Source organism: Melanerpes formicivorus, unplaced genomic scaffold (assembly GCF_026170545.1).
Source record: "Melanerpes formicivorus ecotype bairdi unplaced genomic scaffold, bMelFor1.0.p_v2 SCAF_18, whole genome shotgun sequence".
In the NCBI taxonomy this organism is placed as follows: Eukaryota; Metazoa; Chordata; class Aves; order Piciformes; family Picidae; genus Melanerpes; species Melanerpes formicivorus.
In genome coordinates this window covers 3,160,817-3,183,324 of record NW_027142370.1, presented here as the reverse complement: position 1 = coordinate 3,183,324, position 22,508 = coordinate 3,160,817, and the positions used below count along the sequence as shown (strand labels likewise).

Here is a 22,508-nt window from a genome sequence, read left to right as displayed (position 1 = left end):
CTCCACTAACTCCTAGGGGAAGGTTCCTGGAGGTGAACCAAGCTCCAGCCCCTTCTCAGCTGAATTTATTGTCTCCCTTTGATATTTTTTGCTTAGCCCCCACCAAACCCCCAGCCCCAGGCACACACAGAGGTGTAGATATAGAGATCTCTATATTTTTATATATATATATATATATATATAGGCACAGAAAGCCTCCTGGTGCTTCCCAAACAGCCACTTCTGGTCCTTACTGAGGGGAAAAAAAACACCAAAGAAGCCAACTGGAAGGAGACCGAGGTGCTGGCTGCAACACAAGGACACAGACAAGGGGACATGGCCGCTCAACTCGTCCCCCCCCCCTGCCCCCACACCTCCCCCAGGCCATGCCCCAGCTCAGCTCCACACCCCAGGAGGCAACACTTCACCCTGGGGAGGGGAGAGTCGGTTCAGCTCCTCCCACGAAGTTCCCCTCTCCTGGGGAGGAAAGCGAGGGGAAAGCAGCAAGAGAGGCTGGGGGCAGCAAGCGGGGTCCTGGTGCACCAGCATTTGGGGTGACACCCCCCATACCCCCACCCCCCAGCCCCGGACTGGGGACAAGTTGAGGAGCAGCAGCAGCAGCAGCAGCTTGTCCCTGGAGCTGCAGCCCCCGGGACCTGCTGCCATCATGAGGAGAAGGTTGGGGTGGGGGGAGGGAGGTGGTTGGGGGATGTTTTGTCTCTTCACTTGGAGCTTCCCCCTCCGGAGCCGTGTGGGAGGGGGCCGGGGGCTGGGTCTAGTCGAAGCCGTGCCAGTCGCTCTGCTCCGAGTCGTACTCCAGCTCGGCGCCCACGCAGCGCACCCCGTCCAGCAGCATCGGCGTGCCGTGGTGCCGGTCTGCGGGACACCAGGGGGCGGTGACCGCCGGGCCACGGCGCTCGGCCGCAGCCTGCCCCCTCCCGGGGCGCCTCTCACCCTTTGCGCAGCCCGGAGGGGGAGTTCCGAGGCTCGCAGCTGCTTGTCCTCCCTCCCACGCTCCCCCCGCAGCAGGGATGGGTGGATGGTGGCCCCCTGTCCCCGGGTGACACCACAGTGTCGCTGTCCTGACAGGGTTCAGCCCCGGGGGTGCCAAGGCTCAGCTGCTGTAGTGCTCAGGGTGCTGGGACATGGGGTGGGGACACGGTGAGGTGGCAGAGTGGATGCAGAGAGCACCCCTGGCCCTCCAGGACCAGCAGAAGGCAGCAGGTCTCCCGGCAGGACTGCCAGAGCTCCCTGTTCCTGGCCGTGCTGGGGAGGAATTGCTGCTCCAAAGCCAAGGAACTGGCCAAGACCCCCAGCCCGCTGCCCGCTGCCAGTGGCAGACCCTTACCCATGACTCGGGCTTGGACCACCACCCTGACAGAGGCCCCCTCGCTGGTCTCACTGGCCAGGACCATCTCCTCCTTCAGGACACCCTCCTTGTGTGCTGTGTACTCACACTTCACGCTGTGACCTGGGGACAGAGACAACTTGAGAGCTGGCTGTCAGCTGCCTGCACCCTCCCTGCCCTGCCTGCACCCTCCCTGCCCTGCCTGCTCCCTCCCTGCCCTGCCTGCACCCTTCCTGCCCTGCCTGCTCCCTCCCTGCCCTGCCTGCACCCTCCCTGCCCTGCCTGCACCCTTCCTGCCCTGCCTGCACCCTCCCTGCCCTGCCTGCTCCCTCCCTGCCCTGCCTGCTCCCTTCCTGCCCTGCCTGCTCCCTCCCTGCCCTGCCTGCACCCTCCCTGCCCTGCCTGCTCCCTCCCTGCCCTGCCTGCACCCTTCCTGCCCTGCCTGCACCCTCCCTGCCCTGCCTGCACCCTCCCTGCCCTGCCTGCTCCCTCCCTGCCCTGCCTGCACCCTCCCTGCCCTGCCTGCACCCTCCCTGCCCTACACCAGCACAAGCCCTACTGGGCTCCCTCCCCATCCTGTGCCTCAGTTTCCCCCCTGTGAGGCAGAGAGAAGGATGCTGAGCCTGGGTGCAGCACAAAAACCAACTCCACAGAGATGCAGTGGAGCTTCTCAGCACTGCTCTGAGGACAACCCCAGCTCCTCCAGCTGCTTCTCACAAGATCTGTGCTCTGGACTCCTCACCAGCTTTGTTGCCCTTCTCTGGACACTTTCCAGTGCCTCAATGTCCTTCTTGGAGAGAAGGGCCCAAAAGTGCCAGGTCTTGCTCCTTGCAGGGCAGAAGGGACATGGAAAGACCCCCTGGAGCCTCCAGCCTGGTGAGGGTGAAGGTTGGCTCTGGCCTCATGTGCCCCTCCCCAGTGCAGGGACAGAGCTGGCTGAGGGAGGAGGCTGTTTGATGTGAAGAAGCAAAAAGCCCAACATGCAAATAAAGGAGAGGCAGAAGGTGAAGCCAGCTCAGCACAGCATCAGGCAGACCCCAGATCAAACCCCTCTTCAGCAAAGGGCTGAGGAGCTGGAGGGGAGCAGGGCCAGGAGCCCAGGGGGAGCTCAGGGCTGGGAAATGCTTCCTGTGCCCAGATCTGGCAGCTCCACCTGCAGTGGGGGTGAAAGGTTGTACCTGCAGGCAGGAGGAAGCTCTGAGCTCCTTATCTCCACCCCACGCTCACCTGGGGCCGTTCTGTCGCTGTGCCTGTGCCAGATCACAGCCCCAGCCACCAGCCCTGCCATGGCTGCCACTGCAGCCAGGAGCCTGGCACAGTCTGGTAAGCCTGGCACAGTCTGGTAAGCCTGGCACAGTCTGGTAAGCCTGGCAAGCTCCATCCCTGCCTGCAGCCGAGGACGTGGGAAGCAGAGCCCTGAGGGGAAGCTCAGCTGGCACCAGGACCCCAAGGACCTTGGGGACAGACAGTGGTGTGAGGCAGCAGCCTCCTCTGGGTGCCACCAGAGCTGCTCAGGGTCCCCAGAGGGCTCCTTTCCCCAGTGCCTGGCCCCATGCCCGGGCTGAGGTGCCAGCCTGAGGTGGGAAGCTTCAAGCAAACAAAGCTTAAGTGCTTTGCTGGGCCAGGGCCAGCGGCAGGGTGGGAAGAGCCACAGCCCAGCCCTGCCAGCCACAGCCCTGCCCCTGGCAGGGGACACAGGAGAGCCACAGCCCAGCCCTGCCAGCCACAGCTCTGCCCCTGGCAGGGGACACAGGAGAGCCACAGCCCAGCCCTGCCAGCCACAGCCCTGCTGTGCACTGCAGCTGCTGGCACAGGAGCAAGGTGTCCCAAGGCACTCTTCCTCAGTGCAGATCCTGGGTCCCCAGGGCAGGTGTCTCCCAGCTGAGGGGGACACTCAGGCCCAGCCAGCCCTGCTTCCCTCTCCCACAGATGTGCTAGTGGCAAACTGACTCTGAACCAGAGGGTGGTGCTTCTCAAAGCAAGCTCTGGCCCCATCCTTGTCCCTCTCTCCAGCTGCCTGTGGGTTCTGCTCCAAACACTCACAGCTCCTCTCCACCTTCCACCTCCCAGGCTCGGCTGAGGCCAGCAGCAGACTGAGGCAAAACTGGGACCAAAGAGCATTTAACCTCCTGGCTGCAGATGAGTTATGGAGGGACACAGGTCTGGAGCTACAAAGATGGGGCTGGGTACAGGCTGAGACCACAGGATGGGGCAGGATGGACCAAGCAAGACCAAGGGCTGGGGGAACTGGGAGGGAAGCAGGGAGGAGCACCCAGCAGGACGCCCAGCCCTGCTTCCAAGGGGCTCCCACTACAGACTGGATCAGGGCTGAGCTGCCAGGACATGGCACAAACCCCAGCCCAAGCTGTCTCTGCTGGTGTTGCAGGATGTTCTTCTCCAAGGCAGGAGAATTAGCAGAGGGCTGGAGGCAGAGAGAGAGGTGACCCCCCCCGAGCTCCAGCCCCTCGGTGTGGGCAAGGAGCAGACAGAGCAAGAGCTAAAAATACCAAAGACGTCTGGGCTGAAACACCACAAGAGCTGCTCCTTCAGCAGGCAGGGCAGGGCTGGGCCTCTCCAGGGAGGTGTGGTGGAAGCACAGCTCCCTGCTTCAGGGGGTAAAGCTCTCTGAGGCAGAGCTGCTGGGGTGGGACCAAACCCAACCTCATCAGTAGTGGCTGCAGCAAGCCTTGTCCCCAAAGCCCCACGGGCTGGGGCAGGCTGAGCAGCCTGCTGTGCTCAGGGGGAAGGAGGAGAATCATTAAATCATTCAGGCTGGAAAAGACCTCCAAGAGCACTGAATCCCACCCTTAACCCAGCACTGCCAGGGCAACACCAAACCATGGCCCCCAGCACCACAGCTACACAGCTCTGAAACCCCTCCAGGAGTGGAGACTCCACCACTGCCCTGGGCAGCCTGGGCCAGCCCTTGGCAACTCTCAAGGGGAAGAAGTTATTCCTCATGTCCAGCCTAAACCTCCCCTGGTGCAACTTGAGGCTGTTTCTTCTTGTCCCATCACTTGTTCCTTGGGAGAAGAGACCAAGCCCCAGCTGGCTGCAGCCTCCTTTCAGCTGTGGAGAGCCAGGAGGTCTCCCCTCAGCCTCCTTCCCTCCAGGCTGACCAACCCCAGCTCCCTCAGCTGCTCCTCACAAGACTTCTGCCCCAGACCCTTCCCCAGCTTCACTGCCCTGCTCTGGACACACTCCAGCATCCTCACAGTGTCCTTCTTGGAGTGAGGAACCCAAACCTGAACCCAGGATCTGAGGCTGGTCTCAGCAGTGCCCAGTGCAGGGGGATGAGCCCTGGCCCTGCTGGCCACACTATTGCTGACACAAGCCAGGCTTGGGGTTTGGAAAGCACTTTGGAGGACCCTCACCTATCGAGGCCACAACATCACAGCAGTAAAATCCATCCCTGGGGGCTGCTGGGGGGCTCTGGGCTCTCCAAGGAAGAGGAATCATCCCCCCATGCCCAGCAAGGGCTCAGCCCAGGACCAGAGGGCTGCCAGTTGCTTCCCACCCCACGGAATCACTTGGTCCATGCTCCCCACACGGCCCCAGTGTGAATCAGCTTCCCCTTGCCACCCTCACAGGCACTCAGGGAGGGTACCTCTGGGTCTTGCAGCCAGCCCAGGCACCCTCTGGGTGTACCCATTGGTGGCAAGTACCCACCTCAGTGGGTGCAAGCATGGGCAGGGGCTGGGAGCCAGCACAGCAACCACTGTGGGGACAAAGGGGGCACAAAGGGGCAGGGGGGGCACAAGGAGGTGGGGCACATCTTACCTTCTGGCACAGGGGTGACGCTGATGACTCGGAGGTTGGGGTTGGGGAAGGGGACAGCACAGAGATCCTTCCCCAGCCTCTGCAGCAGGGGCAGGAGGAAGGTGATCTCATACTTGTGGAGGATCTTCAGGAATCCCACCTGCAGGGGAAGGAGGGGGAGCACGCTGTGGGAGTCACACCACGCCCCAGGTGGGCACTGAGCCACGTGGTGGTGCTCTCAGGCTGCCATCTGCCACCATCCCATCCCACCCCAGAGACAGGCACGCCGCAGGCACCTAAGAGCCCAGGGGGGAGGGGAGAGTGGGGGAGCAGCAGCTGGGGGGGGCACTTCCACAACCCTGGGGAAGATGTTAACAGACCTATCTGTTTTGGCTGCACAAGCAGCAGAAGAGCCCAGATTTGGGCAGGGCCCTGGGAACAAGGACCCTCTGGTGCTGCAGGAGCAGAGCAGAGTTTTCCCAGCGCTTGGCTCCTGCTCCCGGTCTCCCAAAGCCAAGATGACTCCCAGAGCATCTCTCCAAATGTCATGTGTCAGCTGCCATGATGGAAAGCAGAAGCCTCTGGGAGCTGGCTGCCTCCAGAGCAGGATCTGTCTCCATCAAGCTCAGAAAAAGCCATTTTGGGAAGGGAGCAGCCAGCTCCCTGCCTGCTGCGAGCCTCCGGATCTGCCGAGAGCAGGGAGCAGAGCCAGGGCCTGACCTGACCGAGAGGACAATCCCCTTCCTGGGGAGGAGCTGCTGGCTCTCCCCTTCACACATGCTGCAAGCTGCACCTCAACCAGCACATAAACACATATGAGAGACACATCTGTCTGTTTGGAGAAGAGAGGTTGGCTGAGATGGTCCTTGAGGCCCTTCCAACCTGCGATTCCATGACTCCATCCATGCACAACCCAGACATAAAACACATGTCCTGTGCTTGCACATTCCTGGCCAGCAGCAGCTCCAAGGCACCACTGCAACACAGCAGCTGACAGAAAGGACAATCATGGAATCATTTAAGGTTGGGAAAGATCTTTAAGATCATGGAGGCCAACCTTTAGCCCAGCACTGCCAGGGCATCACCAAACCATGGCCCTCAGCACCACAGCTCCACAGCTTTGAAACCCCTCCAGGGATGGGGACTCCACCACTGCCCTGAGCCGCCTGGGCCAGCCCTTGGCAACCCTCAAGGGGAAGAAATTGTTCCTCATGTCCAACCTAAACCTCCCCTGGTGCAACTTGAGGCTGTTTCTTCTTGTCCTATCATTTGTTCCTTGGGAGAAGAGACCAACCCCCAGCTGGCTCCAACCTCCTTTCAGGTCACAGCACTCTCAGGATGCTGAAGAGAGTGAAAGGATCCATTTTTGTTTCACAGAACCACTTTGATTCACAGAATCCTTTTGTGATTCACAGAATCACATGCTGGGGCATGGTGAAGGTTGGGATGGACCTCTGGAGATCATCCAGTCCGACCCCACTGCCAAAGCAAGAGGCACCCGCAGCAGGCTGCCCAGGGTCACGTTGTCCAGGCAGGTTTGGAATCCCCCCAGAGGAGGAGGCTCCACAACCTCTCTGGGCAGCCTGCTCCAGCAGAACCCTCAGGGCAAGGAAGAATGCTTTTGGGGGAAGAAAAAATGTTGCTCATGTGCAATCTAAACTCTGAAGGCCACGGAAAGATGTCTGGTGGCCAGCCCTAAAGAAGCTTTACTCCGTAGAGGACGCAACGAGAGTCTCCTCCCGCCCCCGAGAGACACTCAGCAGGGTGCAGGCTGCCCCCCAGAACCTGCTCAGGAGGAAAAGCTGCGTGGCTGATGGTGGCCCTGGCATGCTGAGGTGGGCAGGGTGGCAGGTGGGCTGGCAGTGCCAGGGAGGAACAAGCAGTTCCCCTCCCCAGCGCGGCACGTGCGGTGCCGGTGTGCCCGCAGCACGCTGCCTGGCACGGGAGGGAAAAATAATAACAACCACCCACGGGCTGGCAATTGCTAAGCAATCCAGCACCGCTTTGAGGGCGATAAGCCATCATCCCTCCTCGCTGACTCACAGCTGGGGGGGTGCTCACAGCGCTCTGCAACGCCACAGCTACCCCACTGCTCTCCCAGGAGGGGCTCCCTGGGGTGTTGGGATGGAGGAGCTGGCATCCTGCTGGGTGAAGCGGCCCCAGGCGCAGGATCTGCACCTCTGGGTCACTGCAAGGGGCTCCTCTCGCACCCAGACCCTGCTGCCAACCTGCTGCTGCTGCTGCCTGGGGCAAGAGGCTGTGGGACAGGGCCAGCAGCTCACACTCAGGTCTGCAAACCCAGCAGGATGACATACGAGGTGTCCTGACAGATGGCTCACTGTGCCCCCTGCCACCACTGGCCCTTGGCACGGTTAGGTAGCCACCATCGAGCCTGAGCCCACACCAGCACCCTCCCACAGCCACAGGCACCCCAGACTGTTGGATCTGGCCCCACAAACAATGCACAGATCCAGGCAGCAGCAAGACAGGCTGGGGGCATCCCCTGAGCTGCCCCCCAGCTTGTCCCCCAGGCTGGCAGAGGTTGGATGCAGCCACAGGAATCAGATGCTACAGGGGCGAATCCAGAGCCAAGCACCCAGGTGCCCTCAGGAGCATCACAGCTGCCCGTGGGGAAGGATTTGGGCTCTTGGGGTGCTCCCAGGACTTGTCCAGGTATGCCAGGGAGATAACAGGGTCAGAAACCCCCTCCCCCAACCTAAGAACTGGGATGGAGATGGAGTGATGTCCACATGGGCAGCAATGGGATCCTCCCTGGAGCTGCTGCCCATAGCTCGGGGGGCTACAATCGGGCAGCTCTAGGGAGGGCCACCCACTCCACAGAGCCACAAGGACAGACCCAGCCCCACTGCTGGGTGCAGGGCCAGGCCAAGGTGGCGAGAGGACCCCCTCCCTGGTGGCCCAGGTGCCCACCTTGACGAGGAAGCTGCCATCCTTCTCCTGCGTCACCATCACGGCCGAGTCGTGGAGCTTCTCGTCGAAGTGGACGTGGCCGTGGGCCCCCTCCGAGGGCTGGCTGGGGGCGAAGCGCACAGCCCCCCCCTTGGCCTTGCTGCCTGCGTGGGGAGGAGAGGACAGAGCCTGGCTGGCACATCCTGCCCGCCTGGCACATCCAGCCAGCCTGGCACATCCAGCCCGTGCCCCTCTGCTTCCCCCAGGCTTGGACCGAGGCTGGAGCGCTGCTGGTCACCGAGGGCCCCAGGTTCCAACCCCTCTCATTTCAAACACATCCAGTACCAGCAGCTGGGAGGGGGCAGACAGACACTGGTGACCAGCAGCCACAGAGAGCCTGCCTTCAGGCGTGGGGGAGTGCATGGACCTGCCCCAGACCATGTCCAGAGGATCCCATCTGTCCCCTGGGCTCAGCAGTATGAGCTGGCTCCTGTGGTTTCCTCAGCACAGAGGAGTGGGATGAGAGGGGGCAGGAGCTGCGCTGGAAGGGGACATGCACAGGGACAAGGACAAGGGCAAGGACAGCTTCCCACAGGGCCCAGGGTGCCGGGCAGGGCTCCAAGGATGTCCCAGGGTGCCGGGCAGGGCTCCAAGGCTGTCCCAGGCTCCAAAGCTTGCCGGCATGTTGCAGAGCAAACCCCAGAGGAACCCGAATGTGCCACTGCTCTGCGAGGACAGGCACCTGCCTGGGGGCACCGAGGTCCCCATGGGTGGTGGGAGCCCACACAGAGGCAGAAACACCGTGGGTGTTTTCACGAGCATCTTTGCAATGAGCTCCCTGTGGGCTTCCAGGGAAAATCAGCCTCTCACAGGATCACTGAATTGCTTGCTTGGAAAAGACCTTAAGAACATTGAGTCCAGCCACAGCCTAACATCTCCCTGCACACAGCTGTTAGGACCACGTCCCTCGGCTCCCCCTCCAGACATCTGTTAAACCCCTGCAGAGCTGGTGGCTCCACCACTGCCCTGGGCAGCCCCGTTCCAGTGCCTGACGACCCTTTCAGTGAAGAAATTCCTTCTGATAGCCAACCTAACCCTCCCCTGGTGCAGCTTGAGGCCACTTCCTCTCATCCTGTTCCTTGTTCCTTGGGAGAAGAGACCAAGCCCTACCTGGCTCAGCCTCCAAGCTGGACACCCCAGCTCCCTCAGCTGCTCCTCGCCAGGCTTGTGCCCTAAACCCTTCGCTCAGCCTCACTGCCCTTCTCCGGACACGCTCCAGCACCTCAGTGTCCTCTCCTCCCGGGTGCAGCCCAGGGAAGCCCCAGCCTGGTGGCCTATGGCATCCATCTGGCAGCAGCCAGGAGCAGCTTGCTGCTGCCTGCTCAGAGAAAGGCCTCTTTGTGCCGGGGCGGGCACGCCGGGGTGCCACAACCGGGCATTGTTCGGCCGGGCAGCTGGGCACAGATCCCTGCCCCACACGCAGCACAGACCAACAGGCTGGGCAGGGGGATGCAGATGGGACCCTCCTCACCAAAACACGAGCAGCTCCTAGCACACACCCCCCTCCACCACGGGGCACAGCCCCCACAGAGCCTTTAAGGGTGCCACAGGGCAGGGTGAGCCCAGGGACATGCATGGATCCTGCAGGCTGTCCAGAAGCTGCGGCTCTGGGCAAAGACCCAGCCTGTGGCTGCCACTGGAGGAGCCAAACCACGACCACTGCCAGCAGACTGGTGAGGGAAATCCCAAACGTGGCCAGCAGATGCTCAGAATGATGTGTGGAGAGACCCTTGGGAGAGGAGGTCAGAGGAAGGGAAAGAGGCAGCCAGGCTCTGCGGGCAGCTGTCCCGGGAAGCAGCTGCCCCGGGAATGGGGTCACCCCCTGGCACACATCCCAGTGGCCTTGGGAGGCTGCACTGTGCCATGACCCCATCCCAGCTCCCATGGGGCAGGGTGGAAGGGGCAGCAGGATCTGCATGAAAACCTCATTGTGGGCTAAATGAGTGTCCTGCACGCAGCCAGCAGCGAGGGGAGGCACAGGCAGGGGTACAGGCAGAGATCACCCAGAGCTGCTGCGTTTTACCTCAGGCCCCACCACAGGCACAGCAGGAGGGGCACCAGGATGTGTCAGACCCTGTGCAGTCAGTATGCCAGCAGCCAGACCGGTGCCACACTCTCCAGGCACCTAGGGGGTGGTTTTGGGGTTCCAAACCTCACCCTATCACAATGGGGCTCCGACCCACACCCCATCGTGGGGGCCACAGTGGGGGACACCTGCCTTGCATGTGTCAGCAACAATCACAAGCCCTGGAAGCAGATGCCACCTTCAGAGCCACCACACACACCCCAAACCGAGGGTATCACCCCCCAGGGAAGACATAGCTGGGAGCAGGGAAGCAGCTGGGCCGCTCAAGGGTACCCACACACCATGCTACCCCCCACCCCCACCCAGCCTTCAGCCTCTCTCCCCCACGCTGCTGGGAACAAGGCAGCCCAGGGCTGGCAACCAGCCTGTCCTTTGGCATTGCCAGCGAGGGACCATCGCCTGGCCCTCAGCCCACCGGCAAGCCGGAGGATGCTTCACCAGCGGCTGGAGGAAGGAGCCCCCAGCATGGAGCTGTCCCACATCCCCGCAGCAGCGGGGAAGGAGCTGCAGAAGCCAGAGCTGTGGCCGGGCACACAAAGGGAGACACAATCACGCCCAGCAGCAGCACAAAGAGTCTCTTCGGTCTTTGTCTCGGCGAGGCGGAGAGCCGGGAGCTGCTGCCGCAGGGCACCTCAGGCCAGCAGCCTCTCGGGGTCCCCTCCCGGGCACAGACAAAGCCCGGCACAGCCAGAACCTTTTGGAGTCCTCCCCCAGTACAGACAAAGCCCAACCCTGACAGAGCCTTTCTGGGTCCCTTCCCAGCACCAAAAAAAAAGCACTCAGCTCCCTAAGCCCAGCACTGCCACAGCCTTTTGGGGGCACCTCCCAACGCAAAGTACCTGGTTCCCCAAGTCTGGCACTGCCAAAGTCTTTTGGGTTCCCCTCTCCAGGAGCCTGGCATTGCCAGAGCATTTCCAGGAGGCAGATGGGGTCTGGGAGAGGCCAGAAGCACCCCAGCAGCACCCCAGCACCCAGAGCCTCCTGCAGCCACCCTGCCTGGGGTGCCAGGGCTTGCATCGATCACCAGAGTGGAGATCGTGGCTAAGCAGCACCAACAGCACCCCACCAGAGCCCCCACCCCTCCATAAGTCCCCTCAGTGGGTGTTCACTGGCAACTTGCAGCAGAAAAACAGCAGCAAAGTCCTCCCAGCCCTGTCCCCACGCTGTAGGCTCCATAGCTCAACTGCTCCCTCGGCACAGAGCAGGCAGCTCCAGGCAGCCTTTGCATCCCTGGCTGTGGGTAGAGGGATCCCCAGAAAGCCTGAGGGACCCCCTATCAGGAACACAAGACCCCCCAGAAGGGCCACAGGCAGAGGAAACCCTCCAGCAGGGACACAGGACGCCCCTGGCAGGACCACGTGTTGAAAGAACCCCCCAGCAGGACCACGGGCAAAGGGAACTCCCTGTCAAGGCCAGGAGAGCCCCCCTGGCAGGGCCACGGGCAGAGGGACTTCCTCAGCAGGGCCACAGCAGAGAGGCTTCACCAGGAAGGAGCACTGAACGTGGAGCCTGGCCCCACATCACAGCAAGGACCCCAGGAGGGAACAAGAAGGGGGTGGGCAAGCAGGAGGGGGATGCCAGGAACTCACCCTTGCTGGCCGTAGCCATGTGTCCCTGCAGTGGCTGTCCTTGTGTGACACCTCAAAGGCAGGGGCAGGAGGCCATCGTCCAGGGCTCCCGGAGCTGGGGAGGGAAGGGGCAGGGTCAGGCAGGGGCAGGCAGAGCCTGGCAGGGCTACCGCCGGCTCCCGCTGGGTGCCAGGGCCAGCCGAGCAGCCCGGACACGGCGGCACCGTACGGCTGTGACTCCGGCGCTGCTCCGGTACAGACCGACCAGGGAGGAGCCTGCCGGCAGCTCCTCGGCTTTGGGCAGCAGCAGGCAGTGTGCCAGGGCCTGCGCCCAGCACTACGCCAAGCTGCGATGGGCGCAGGCAGGGCAGGATGGGCAGCAGCCCCTCTGCCTGCTCCACCGTGAGACTCGGCCAGCAGCAGCTCCTGCTCTGCCAGCTCGCAGGGATGCCAGGGAAAGGCTGGATTCACACCCAGGACAAGACCACCGTGTCTCCAGCAGCGAGCCGAGCATGCCTCGTGCCTCAGTTTCCCTGTTCCTCCCCCGGAAAAGGCTCCGGCAGCCACCATGCCAAGCCCTGAGCTGGGGGAGCCTCTACTGGCTGCCAGCAAGGGCCCAGATCCCAAACCCAGACTCTCTCAAGCCCCTCTGCCCAGGCCTGATGCCGCCTCCACAGAGCTGCAGCCCCCCGGTATAACAGGGGCTCCCCCCCAGCACCCTCAGCCTCGGGGCTGGGGGAACCACTGGAGCTGGAGTGGGAGTGAGAGGGCTCACCTTCCACCTGTGGCTTTGGGATCTGACACCCCAAAGATCCCTTTGATGGAAGCTGAGGCTTAAACCTCCACCCTGGGGCTCACCCAGACCCACAGGAGTTGGAGGGCAGGGGTGGGGGGAGGGCAAAACGAGGTGGTAACACCTATGGACACCTGGTCCTACCAGTGGTGACCCCAGTTCCACCAGCAAGCACCCAAGAAACGCAGCAGCGGGAGGCAGGTGCCCAAAACAGCTCTGTCAGCAGCCCAGCCTGCCGAGCACAGGGAAAAAAAACCATCAACAGCATCAGCTCTGGGGGAAACAAGATAAAAAGCAGCCAGGCTGAAAGGATGAGGACAGGGGGTGACAGACCCTTGCCGCGGCCCCCATACCCCGGGCGCTGCTACCCCAAGATGAGATGATCCAGCCTGGAAAAGATCCCAGGATCTTGGGATGCTTCAAGAGATGTGCTGGGAACACTGAAACGTGTCCGTGGGAAGCATGAGGCAGGAGGAGACCCCGAGCAGGGGCACGGCTCCCCGGGAGAGTTGCGGCAGGGGGGCACAGCCCAAGTGGCACCCAAGCTGAGGCAAGGAGTGGGAACAGTTTGGGGGCCAGGGTGGGCGGCGGCAGAGGTGAACGGGAGGCCCACGGGCTACCCGTGTCCTTGAGGGGGTCAAGACACCCTCTTCGTCTGCAGCCCCGTGGTGGTGAGCACGCCACGGATCGCATCAACAGCCCCGCGCCAGCACCGCCGGTGGGGGGTCCCCAGCGTTCAGCCCCTTCCCGAGGCTCCCCAGCACGCCGAGGCTGGGGCGAGGAGCGATAGGGAGCTGGCGACAGTGCCCGCCCGCCTCTGCCCCCCCACCTCCCCGCCCCGAACAGCACCGGATGGCCCCAATCTGCCTCCGCCATCACCCGCGTGGCCCCGGTCCTCGTCACGCGTGGGTGTGGGGGTCCCCTCCCTCCTCCTTGTTTTCACTCCCCGTCCCGGTGCTGCAAGAGGGGAAGCAGGGATGGAATCCCAGACCCCTGCACCAGCGACTGGAGCGGGCGGGCGAGCATCCTGCCCCAACCCACCGGGACACCGAGAAACCGGAGATCCCCCCGGGACGATTATGCCGAAAAGGGGCAAAGATCCCCCGCAGTCCCGGAGAACAGGAAAGCGAGAGGGCAGGTGTCCCTCCAGGGCGGTCCTTCCCCAATCCTTCCCCAGCCTCGGCCCCCCCCAAGGTTCCCCATGTCTCCCCCTCACTCACCCGGGCCAGTACGTCCCGGCCGCCGCCGCCGCGCTCCCCGCTTCCCGCTACCGGGACACGCCCCCTCCCATCCCATTGGCCAAGACACACCCCCCGCCCGTCCCATTGGCCTGATTCTACCACGGTCACACCCTCTGACCACGCCCACCGCGGCTGTCCCTCCCCGCGGGGGGCGGGGATTGTTGCTGGGGGCATGGCCAAAGGCTGCGGCAGCCAATAGCGGGCGGGCGCGCACGGCTCTAGGGCGCCACATGTAGGCAGGGGGGGTGCGTTGCACGGCGGGGCGGACTCGAGGCCCCCCCCGCGGACCCCTGGGCGAGGCGGTTGCCCTGGCAACCTGTTATTGATCAGTTTGTGGTGTTCACACCCAGATTTCCAAGTCTGGCCGAGCCGTGACGCAGCTCAGGTCGGGCTGGGGGCCCGGTCGGCGTTCGGAGACGGCGAAGTGAGGGAAACGCTCCCCAGAGCATCGTTTTGCCGTTTAAAGAAAACAAAACAAACAGCAAAACTCACCCCAGAAAGGGGCTCATGGAGGTCTCTCCCCCGGGAGCCAGAGCCTGCGTATCCCTTTGCCAGTGGGACACAGCACAGGGAAAGGTCAGCTCTCTCTGAGGGAACAGCGAGGGCTGGAGGAAAGAAGGTGTCAGGGAGCAGAGGGTGGGAAAGGCGACTGGGACAGGTCCCACCGGGAGAACATCACCGGATCCCTTCCAAAGAGCACGTACACCCACCTGGGAATAACGAGGGGGAGGCAGTGGGGAGCCCCCAGGCAGCCAGGAGCCATCCCCCTTGAGAGCAAGGTCAAGGAGAGCAGGCAGGATTGGGTCACACCAACAAGAACATGGGACACAGGACACGGGACAACCCAGGTTCCAAGCTGATATTCCCCTGCTTGTCCTGCATCCTCCCCCGGGTTCCAGCCACAGCCTCCGGATGCCAGATCACTTCAAACGCCAGCATTCCGTTCCCAGGCTTCCAGTCCCAGCTGTGGTGTCACCTCCAGCACGTGTGACATCACACACAGCTCAGGGACACGCCTTGGGGGAAAAAAACAACATCTGGGCTTGACCCTAAAAAGGCCACAGGTGACCTTGGCGAGGTGACAGACACAGGCACGTGGGCAGTGCCAGGCTGAGGCCCAGCCCTGCTGTGCCCAGAGAGGTCTGTGTGAGCAGGCACGGATTTTCTCAGAGATTACAAAAAACCCAGAGATTTGGGTGAGAGATTAAATTCCAACATCTGCCAGCACAACATCTTCCCCGGCCCGGGCTGCTGAGCGGTGTCACCACGCTGCCACCGACAGTGGTGCCTGAGGTGGGCACAGCGTCCCTGCTGCTGCCTCTGCCACCTCTGGCTTTTGCTCCTGAGCGTCCATCCTGTGAACTGGGGCAAGGGAGAGGCGCTGGGATGGCTCCTTCCAGCTCAGCAGGAGGTGCCATGGGTGGGAGAGGTGGGGCTGGCAGCGAGGGGGGGCCGCTCACTCCTGGTGGCACTGAGCTTGTTGGAGCCGCCGGCTGAGGTCGTCGATCCGCACGTTCTTGAGCTGCAGCAACTGCTCCAACCTCGCCACCTTCAGCTGTAGGATCTGAAAGGAGACCCCCCCCAGAGCCCCAAGATGGGTTTTGGAGCTCATCCATCCACCCTAGAGAGATTCTGTGGGGAGCAAGAAGGGTCTGCCTGACACAGGGGGGGCACAGTGAAGGACGGGGAACGCAGGGCCAGGCTGGTGTGGCTACTGAGCAGCATCTGCTGTCTCTAACCACAGGAGAAACTGAGGTGAGGGAGCACCAGTGCCAAGTTTGGGCTCCCTCTTCTAGCTCCCACCCTCAATGCCCTCCCAAAACACAACCCAGGAGTCCCAGCTCCCCACCAGGACCTGGTGACAACCCTTTCCATCCAAGGTACCCCACAGCATTCCTTCCACTCTTCCAAAATGGTCCAGCTGAGATGTTTTCCAGCAGAAAAGCTCCAGTTTTAGGCAGCCCAGAGCCAGTGCTGAATAGAGTCCTTGTTTCAAAACCACCCACTGCTCAGGGGCACATCTGGAGTGCCCAGAGCCTGGCTTGCACCCCAGGATGGTCCAAGGGCCACATGGAGAAGGTTTGTGCCAGAGAGTGATACCAGAACACATCCCAGAGACAGAAGCAGCCCTGGAGATTGATGTCACTAAGCAAATGCTTGTTCAGGTGTCCACCACCATCGCTGGGGAGGCAAAGGGAGGGTGTCCCTGCCCTGGAGAGGGAGGCTGGGCTCACCTGGATGGTCTCCTGTGCCAGACGCAGGGCCTGCTCCCTCTCTGCCAGCTGCAAGTGGACATCAGTGCCCCCTGGGGGAGGCTGAACATAGCCATGGTGGCTCTTCTTCACCCTAGACCAAGAAAGCAAACACTGGGCCAAGAGATGACCCCTCCAGCAATGCTGCCTGTAGCCCACTGAGCTGTACAGGCCATGGGGCTCAGACACGACCAGCTCCTCCATATCCTGTCCCACACATGGCACAGGGGACACCTGTGGGGACCCTCTGAGCCCTGTCCCTTGAGAAACGCCCAGGAGGGGCATGTCACCCTTACCCTGCAGCCCTGGGAGGCTCCTGGGCACAGCCTCCTCCTGTGCCACCCTTCGCCTTGCAGTAGCCTGCAAAAGGCAGCAGTTAGCCCATGACCTGCCCAAGCAGCTCTGCCCACCCCCCCCACAGGGACACCCCCTTCCAGCAGTGTCCCTTGTCCCCCCAGTGCTGGCCAGGCTCATCATCTGGGTGGCCCAACACCAGACAGGGCTCCATATACCCCCCCCCAAGGGACCAGTGAGATGACAGTTTGGGGTTTGGACCCAAAGCACACCCAAGATGGGACCCTCCTGCCCAGCATACCTGTCTCCAGGTAGCTGACCTCTTCTGGCACTGCCTGTCCACCTGAATCCTGCAGGGAGAGGAAGGGAAACACCCATCAGGCCTGGCCATGAGCTGTGGGTCACTCACCATCTGCCTCAGTTCAGGCTTGCTGCACAGCCACAGCCCTTCCTGTAGCCAACTCTTTCTCTCCAGAGTCACTGGCAGGGACACCCAGGGCCAAGCCAAGGCTGCAAAGCAGACCCATGATGGCACACAGTCGCCATCTGAGGCCTTGCCACCCAAGCAGCTCCCACACTAAGGGCTGCCCTGCCTCACATCTCCCCACAGTGCTTCCCCATGGAGCTGGCAACAGGAAGATGATGGAATCACAGAACTGGTCTTGTTTGGAAGAGATCTTTAAGATCATCAGCCATTAGCACAGCACTGCCAGGTCACCACTAAACCATGTCCCTCAGCACCACATCTGCACAGCTTCTGAATCCCTCCAAGGATGGAGACTCCACCACTAGGTGCAGCTGCACCAGGGCCCAATAGGGAAGGACAATCCCTGCCCAGGTCCTGCTGGCCACACTACTGCTGACAGAAGCCAGGATGCTGTTGGCCTTCTTGGCCACCTGGGCACACTGCTGGCTCCTGTTCAGCCACCTGTTGACCAGCAGCCCCAGGTCCTTTCCAGCCACTCTTCCCTAAGCCTGGAGAATTCACGGGATTGTTGTCACCCAATTGCAGGAACCAGCACTTGGCCTTGGTGAATCTCATCCCAGTGGCCTCGGTCCCCTGTGTGGCAGCAAGAATGCCCAGACAGCAGTGGGATCCTCATGATGAGGAGGTGGAAGCGCTCAGGGGGACAGCGATGCCCACAAGGACCTCTGGAGCTCAATCCATCCCTGTGCTACTGACCACTCCGTGGGGTCACGACTTGCCCTCATCTCCCTCCAGCCCATGGCACTTGGCACTTAACATGCAGGACACAGCACTCTGGGTGCCTCTCTTTCCCCAGGCCCTGCTAACCTGGCCTGGGATGGACAGCACCTTGCTCTGCTTCTGCTTCTCCTCAATCTTCTGCCGCAGCAGGAGGAGCACCTGCTCGGCCGTGCCCGGCCGGCTCTGCACCACCTGCCGGACCACATCCTCCGGCACACAGAAGTTCAGCTTACTCAGCACTTTCCTGAAAGAAAGAGCCAAAGGAGCACCCAGGAGGGCAGGGAGCTGGGCACCACACTGCCTGCAGCACCCTCAGACAAGGGGGAGCCCCGCTCTGGAGGGACCCAGCTCAAGCTAGCCCTGGTTTGTGTTGGGAGGGCCACATCTCTCCTGTGCTGAGGGCTCCAGAGCCGGCCCCAGGACTGCAGGCAGGACCTCAGCAGAGCAGAGCCGAGGGGCAGAATGCCCTTCCTCCACCTGCCTGCTCGTGTCCAGCTTTTCACCCACCAGCACCTCCAAGACCTCTTGCAGGGCTGCTCTCCAGCCCCTCATCCCCCCAGCCTGGACTGATACCCAGGCTTAGCCCAGGCCAGATGCAGGACCTCGCACTTGGCTTTGCTCACAAAACTCACACGGGGCAGCTTCTGGGGTCCCAGCCCCTGCCCTGCCGCTCTCCAGCAAGGACACACAGGGTGGCACTCTGCAGGCCACCCCTCTGCAGTGCCCTCGGTGCCAGGGGAGGCAGGGTGGCCCCCCAGTACCTGTTGAGGTGTCCCCAGTTGGCCAGCTTCTGCGGCGTGGAGCTGCTGGGCACGTAACTGTGCAGCTGCACCATGGTGGGGAAGAAGAACTTCACCACTTCTGCCGCCAGCACTGGGGGAGGAAAGAAGGAGCTGGGCGAAAAGGGTCACCCCGGGACCCCCACCCCGGACACAGTCCCCAGCCCGGCCCCAGCCGCTGCCCCCCAGCCCCACCCCCGTCGCTGAAGTCCCGGGCGATGTTCCTGCGCGGCCGGGACAGGGGCACGCCGTCCAGCCAGCCATAGAGCTCTCGCAGCTCGGCTCCGCCGCTCGCCATCGGGCCTCCCGCGGCCGGGCCCGGGCGTCCGCTGCCGTGGCAACGGCTGCGCCAGGCACGCCGGGAGCGCCGTGTCGCCGGGCAACCGGTACCGGCGCGGGGGGGAGGCAGGGCACCTCCGGGGGGCATCCAGACCAACCCCCCCCTGCTAAAGCAGTCACCCACGGCAGCTTGCCCGGGGTCACAACCTCCGGAGGAGGCTCCGCAGCCTCCCTGGGCAGCCTGCTCCAGGGCTCCGGCAGCCTCGCAGCGAAGTTTCTCCTCCTGTTCAGAGGGAACCTCCTGGGGTCCAGTTTGTGCCCACTGCCCCTTGTCCTGTCTCCGAAGAGAGTCTGGCCCCAGCCTCCTGCCGCCTGCCCTTTAGCTCTTGCTGAGCATTGCTCAGCTCCCCTCTGGGGTTGCTCTTCTGCAGGCCCTCAGCTCCAGGGCTCTCAGCCTTTGCTCCTCACAGAGCTGCTCCAGGCCCCTCAGCAGCTTTGCAGCCTCCCCTGGGCTCTCTCCAGCAGTTCCCTGACCTTCTTGAATTGGAGAGCCCAGAATTGGACCCAGGACTCCAGCTGTGGCCTCCCTAGGGCAGAGTAGAGAGCAGAGACTCTGCTGCTCACAGGCTCCTTAATGCACCCCAGGGTCCCACTGGCCTTGGGGTGAGGGCACCTTGTGGCTCATGGGGAACTCGTCCACCAGCACTCCCAGGTCCTCCCCTGCAATGCTGCTTGCCAGCAGGCTGACTCCTCACCTGTACTGGTGCAGGGGGGCTGGGGGTCCTGAGTGTTGGAGGTCTGAGAGACTCTGAGCAAGGGGCAGGGAGGGTCTGAGGGTCCTGGGAAAGGGGGATCTGGAGGGCTGACATCACAGCTGGGGTGGACACCTGAGAGGAGCTGCACATCTGCCCTGGGATGGACACCACAGCTGGCTTAGACAACAGAGAAGGATGCCTTAGCTGGGATGGGCACCTCAGCTGGGGCAGACACTCCCTGTAAATCCCACCCTGGGGCTCAGACAGCCCACGGGGCTGCCCCACTGCCCAGGCAGATTACATCCCTGCAGGCAGTGATACTGGGGCTGGGCGAGACGCTGGCGGCGCCGATAAGCCTCATCGGTGTCTCCATCCCAGGCGAGGTGGGATGGGGACAATGCAGAGACAGGGCCTGGTGACGGGAGGGTTATCTGCCGCTGTTGCCTGCTCCCTCGGCGTGGCAGAGCCCAGAGCTGGAGCCAGCAGCTCTGCAAGACTCATGCCTCAGCTTCCCCTCCCCCGGTTGTGCTGTGCAATGAGGGAACACGGAGGTTTCGCCCCTGGGCTGCTTCTCCCTGCGGATAAAAGCGGGCTGCAAAGGTCTGTTTGGGGCCAAACCAGCACCAAACTCATCCTGTCGAAGCACAACCACCCCCTGCAGCATCTTCAGCCTCCCCTGGGTGCGGAGCAGAAACCAGCAAAACAGGAAGGGGGGGACAGGTGGAGACGCCCTGGCCCCACCCCGCCACAGCTTCCTTCCCCCGCAGCTGACAAGGAGGCTTCAGGGCAGGGAGGTTTTACCCCAGGAGCCTCAAGACCTTCTGGTTGCACCTTCTGAACTTGCCCAGAGCCTCTACCATGGCTGTGGGTTGTGGCTGTGCCAGCAGAGCCACATCCCATGTCACTGCCAGCTATGTCTGGTGCCACCATCGCTGCCAGCCCCTTGGCATCTCGCTGCCACCCTCCTCCTCCTCCTCCTCCTCCTCCTCCTCTTCCTCCTCCTCCTCCTCCTCCTCCTCCTCCTCCTCCTCCTCCTCGTCCTCCTCCTCCTCCTCCTCCTCCTCCTCCTGCGTTCCCCAATGTCTGAAATGTTTAAAACCCCTCAATCCCCACTCAGAGCCACCACATTTCCCAGCTGGAGCCGTGGCTCTGGTGGTCCATGGTGACACAGAGTGTTGCTGGGACCGTGGGCCCCCTGGGATGCTCCATCCCTCAACCACAGGACACCAGCAGAGCAAGAGCCAGACGCTGGTACCCTCCTCCTGCATCCCCTCTCACTGTGCTACACTGCACCTGGGGCCCACAAGATGCTCCATCCCTTAGCCACATGGCCCCAGCAGAGCAAGAAGCAGATGCTGGTGCCCTCCTCCTGCCGTGGCATCACCTCGAGCCATGCCATGCCATGCCATGCGTGGAATCCAGGCCCACCCTGGTGAGGAGCTTAGCAAGGCAGTGGGTCACCCTCAGCCTCCCTGTAGGGTAGGAACCATCCCCACCCCCACCCCTCACTGCTGCCCTCATTAATTAGAGTCATTTCTATGGCAGCTCATGCTGTGGGCTCATTAAAGTGAACCCTGAAGCCACTCCACACCGTGTCCCACCACTCCAGCCAAAAGCTCAGTGACACCCTGGGCAAATGGGGGGCTCTGGCAGGGGCTCCACTGTTCACCCCCCTCCCACCTCACCGTGGAGAGGAGCAGATGGAGCCTGTGTGGGTCCTGCTGTAGGCAAGGGAGTCTTCAGCCTCCCCTCAGCCCCGGGAGGCTCCAGTCCCCGGGGAGGGCATGGAGGGGTGGGGTGGAGAGGGACAGCTGAGGGGCACATGGAGAGGGACACGGCTGGGGGGACACACATGGAGGAGTGCATGAGTTGGGGTGGGGGTGGGTGGGCACATAGCAGCAGGAGGGGCACAGGGAGGAGTGGATGGGCTGGGGGTGGGGTGGGGATGTGCACGGTCGGGGGGGGGGGGGGCACGGGGAGGGGACATGGCTGTGGGGCACATGGAGGGGTGCATGGCCGGGAGGTGGAGCAGCTTCTGTTTGCAGCCCACCAGGATGGATGGCTGGAAGCAATTAGAGCTCTTGCTGGCCAGTGAGGACTTCCCGTAGCCACCCTGGAGTGCTGGGGGCCGGGGGGGTGGGGGAGGTGGGGGGGGCGGAATCTGTCCCCACTCTGGGGGGCTGTAGCCCTGCTCTCCACACCCCAGGGACCCCCAGCAGCACTGACTCCCAACTGCACCGGGATGTGCTGGGCTGTTCCTGGAAGGGTTGCAGGACCCCCATGCCTTGCCCGGCCCCTCCCCAGCCGGTAAAGCTGCACACACCCCCTCCCCCCCCTGCATACCCCTGCCCTGGCCGGGCGGGGGTCTCCACCTCGGTCAGCCCCTCCCCTTTTCTTTTCCCCACTGAAAGGGAAGAATGGGGTTGGGGACAATGGGTGACAGGCCACCCACGCTGCCACTGCCCAGCGAGGTCCTGCCCCCCCCGGCCAGACTGGAGACCCCCCTCCCCAGACAGCAGGGGGGCACTGGAGGAGGGGACTGGGAGCTAGGTTTGGGGCTCGAGCAGCACCGTGGCCTGGTGGCACATGGCTTGGGCACCAGGCAGGAGGAGTGGGGGGCACCCAGGCAGGATCCTCGTGTCGGGGGGGTGGGGTGCCAATGGGGCGAGGGGCAGCCTGAGAGCTTGTACAGGGCTGGGGGGGGGACATGGGAGGACCGTGGCTAAACACTAGGACCCCTCAAAGCTGCCCCATTGCTCATGCATGACCCCCCCCAGCCATGTGCTTCTCCATGCCCTCCCTCAGCCATGACCCCCTCTATACCACCAGCTGTGCCCCTGCTGTGCTCCTCATCCACTCTGGGCTATGTCCTTTCATGTCCCACATCCCTCCTGCGTGCCCCCCCCCAGCCCCCCAAAACCATGCCCCTATTCTGAGCCATGACCATCCCCTCCAGGCTGTACATGCCTCCTCTTTGGGCCATGTGCCCCCCCTCCCCCCTACCATGTGTCTTCCCCCTAGCCACGACTCCACTTTAGGCCACATCCCTCTGTACACCCCCCAACCATGTGCTCCCTCAGCCATGCCCCCACTTTGGTCCATGCCACCCTCCAGCCATGTGCCCCCATCCCTGCTGTAACCCCCCTGTGCCTTCCCCCCACTTTAGGCCATGTCCCTCTGCAACCCTCCAGCCATGCT

At 62.8% G+C, this 22,508-nt stretch overlaps 2 protein-coding genes across 3 annotated transcripts; both read right to left on the bottom strand.

Moving 5' to 3' along the window:
- Positions 1 to 135: 135 nt before the first annotated feature.
- ADISSP (adipose secreted signaling protein) lies at positions 136 to 13,788 on the bottom strand. Its single transcript, XM_068149399.1, has 6 exons — positions 13,724 to 13,788; positions 11,732 to 11,825; positions 8,018 to 8,160; positions 5,108 to 5,246; positions 1,328 to 1,450; positions 136 to 855 (listed from the first exon to the last, which is right to left on the bottom strand). Exons 2-6 carry the CDS (start codon positions 11,748 to 11,750, stop codon positions 755 to 757), a joined length of 525 nt encoding a protein of 174 aa, XP_068005500.1. The 5' UTR covers positions 11,751 to 11,825; positions 13,724 to 13,788; the 3' UTR covers positions 136 to 754.
- Positions 13,789 to 14,954: 1,166 nt separating this feature from the next.
- Positions 14,955 to 18,592, bottom strand: SPEF1 (sperm flagellar 1). 2 transcript variants are annotated; one of them, XM_068149396.1, is made up of 7 exons: positions 18,472 to 18,592; positions 18,259 to 18,370; positions 17,585 to 17,741; positions 16,592 to 16,640; positions 16,293 to 16,356; positions 15,979 to 16,090; positions 14,955 to 15,308 (listed from the first exon to the last, which is right to left on the bottom strand). In XM_068149396.1, exons 1-7 carry the CDS (start codon positions 18,572 to 18,574, stop codon positions 15,201 to 15,203), a joined length of 705 nt encoding a protein of 234 aa, XP_068005497.1. In that variant the 5' UTR covers positions 18,575 to 18,592; the 3' UTR covers positions 14,955 to 15,200. The 2 variants fall into 2 exon arrangements, with proteins under 2 accessions (XP_068005497.1, XP_068005498.1); XM_068149397.1 differs by having other exon boundaries at positions 17,606 to 17,741.
- Positions 18,593 to 22,508: the final 3,916 nt, after the last annotated feature.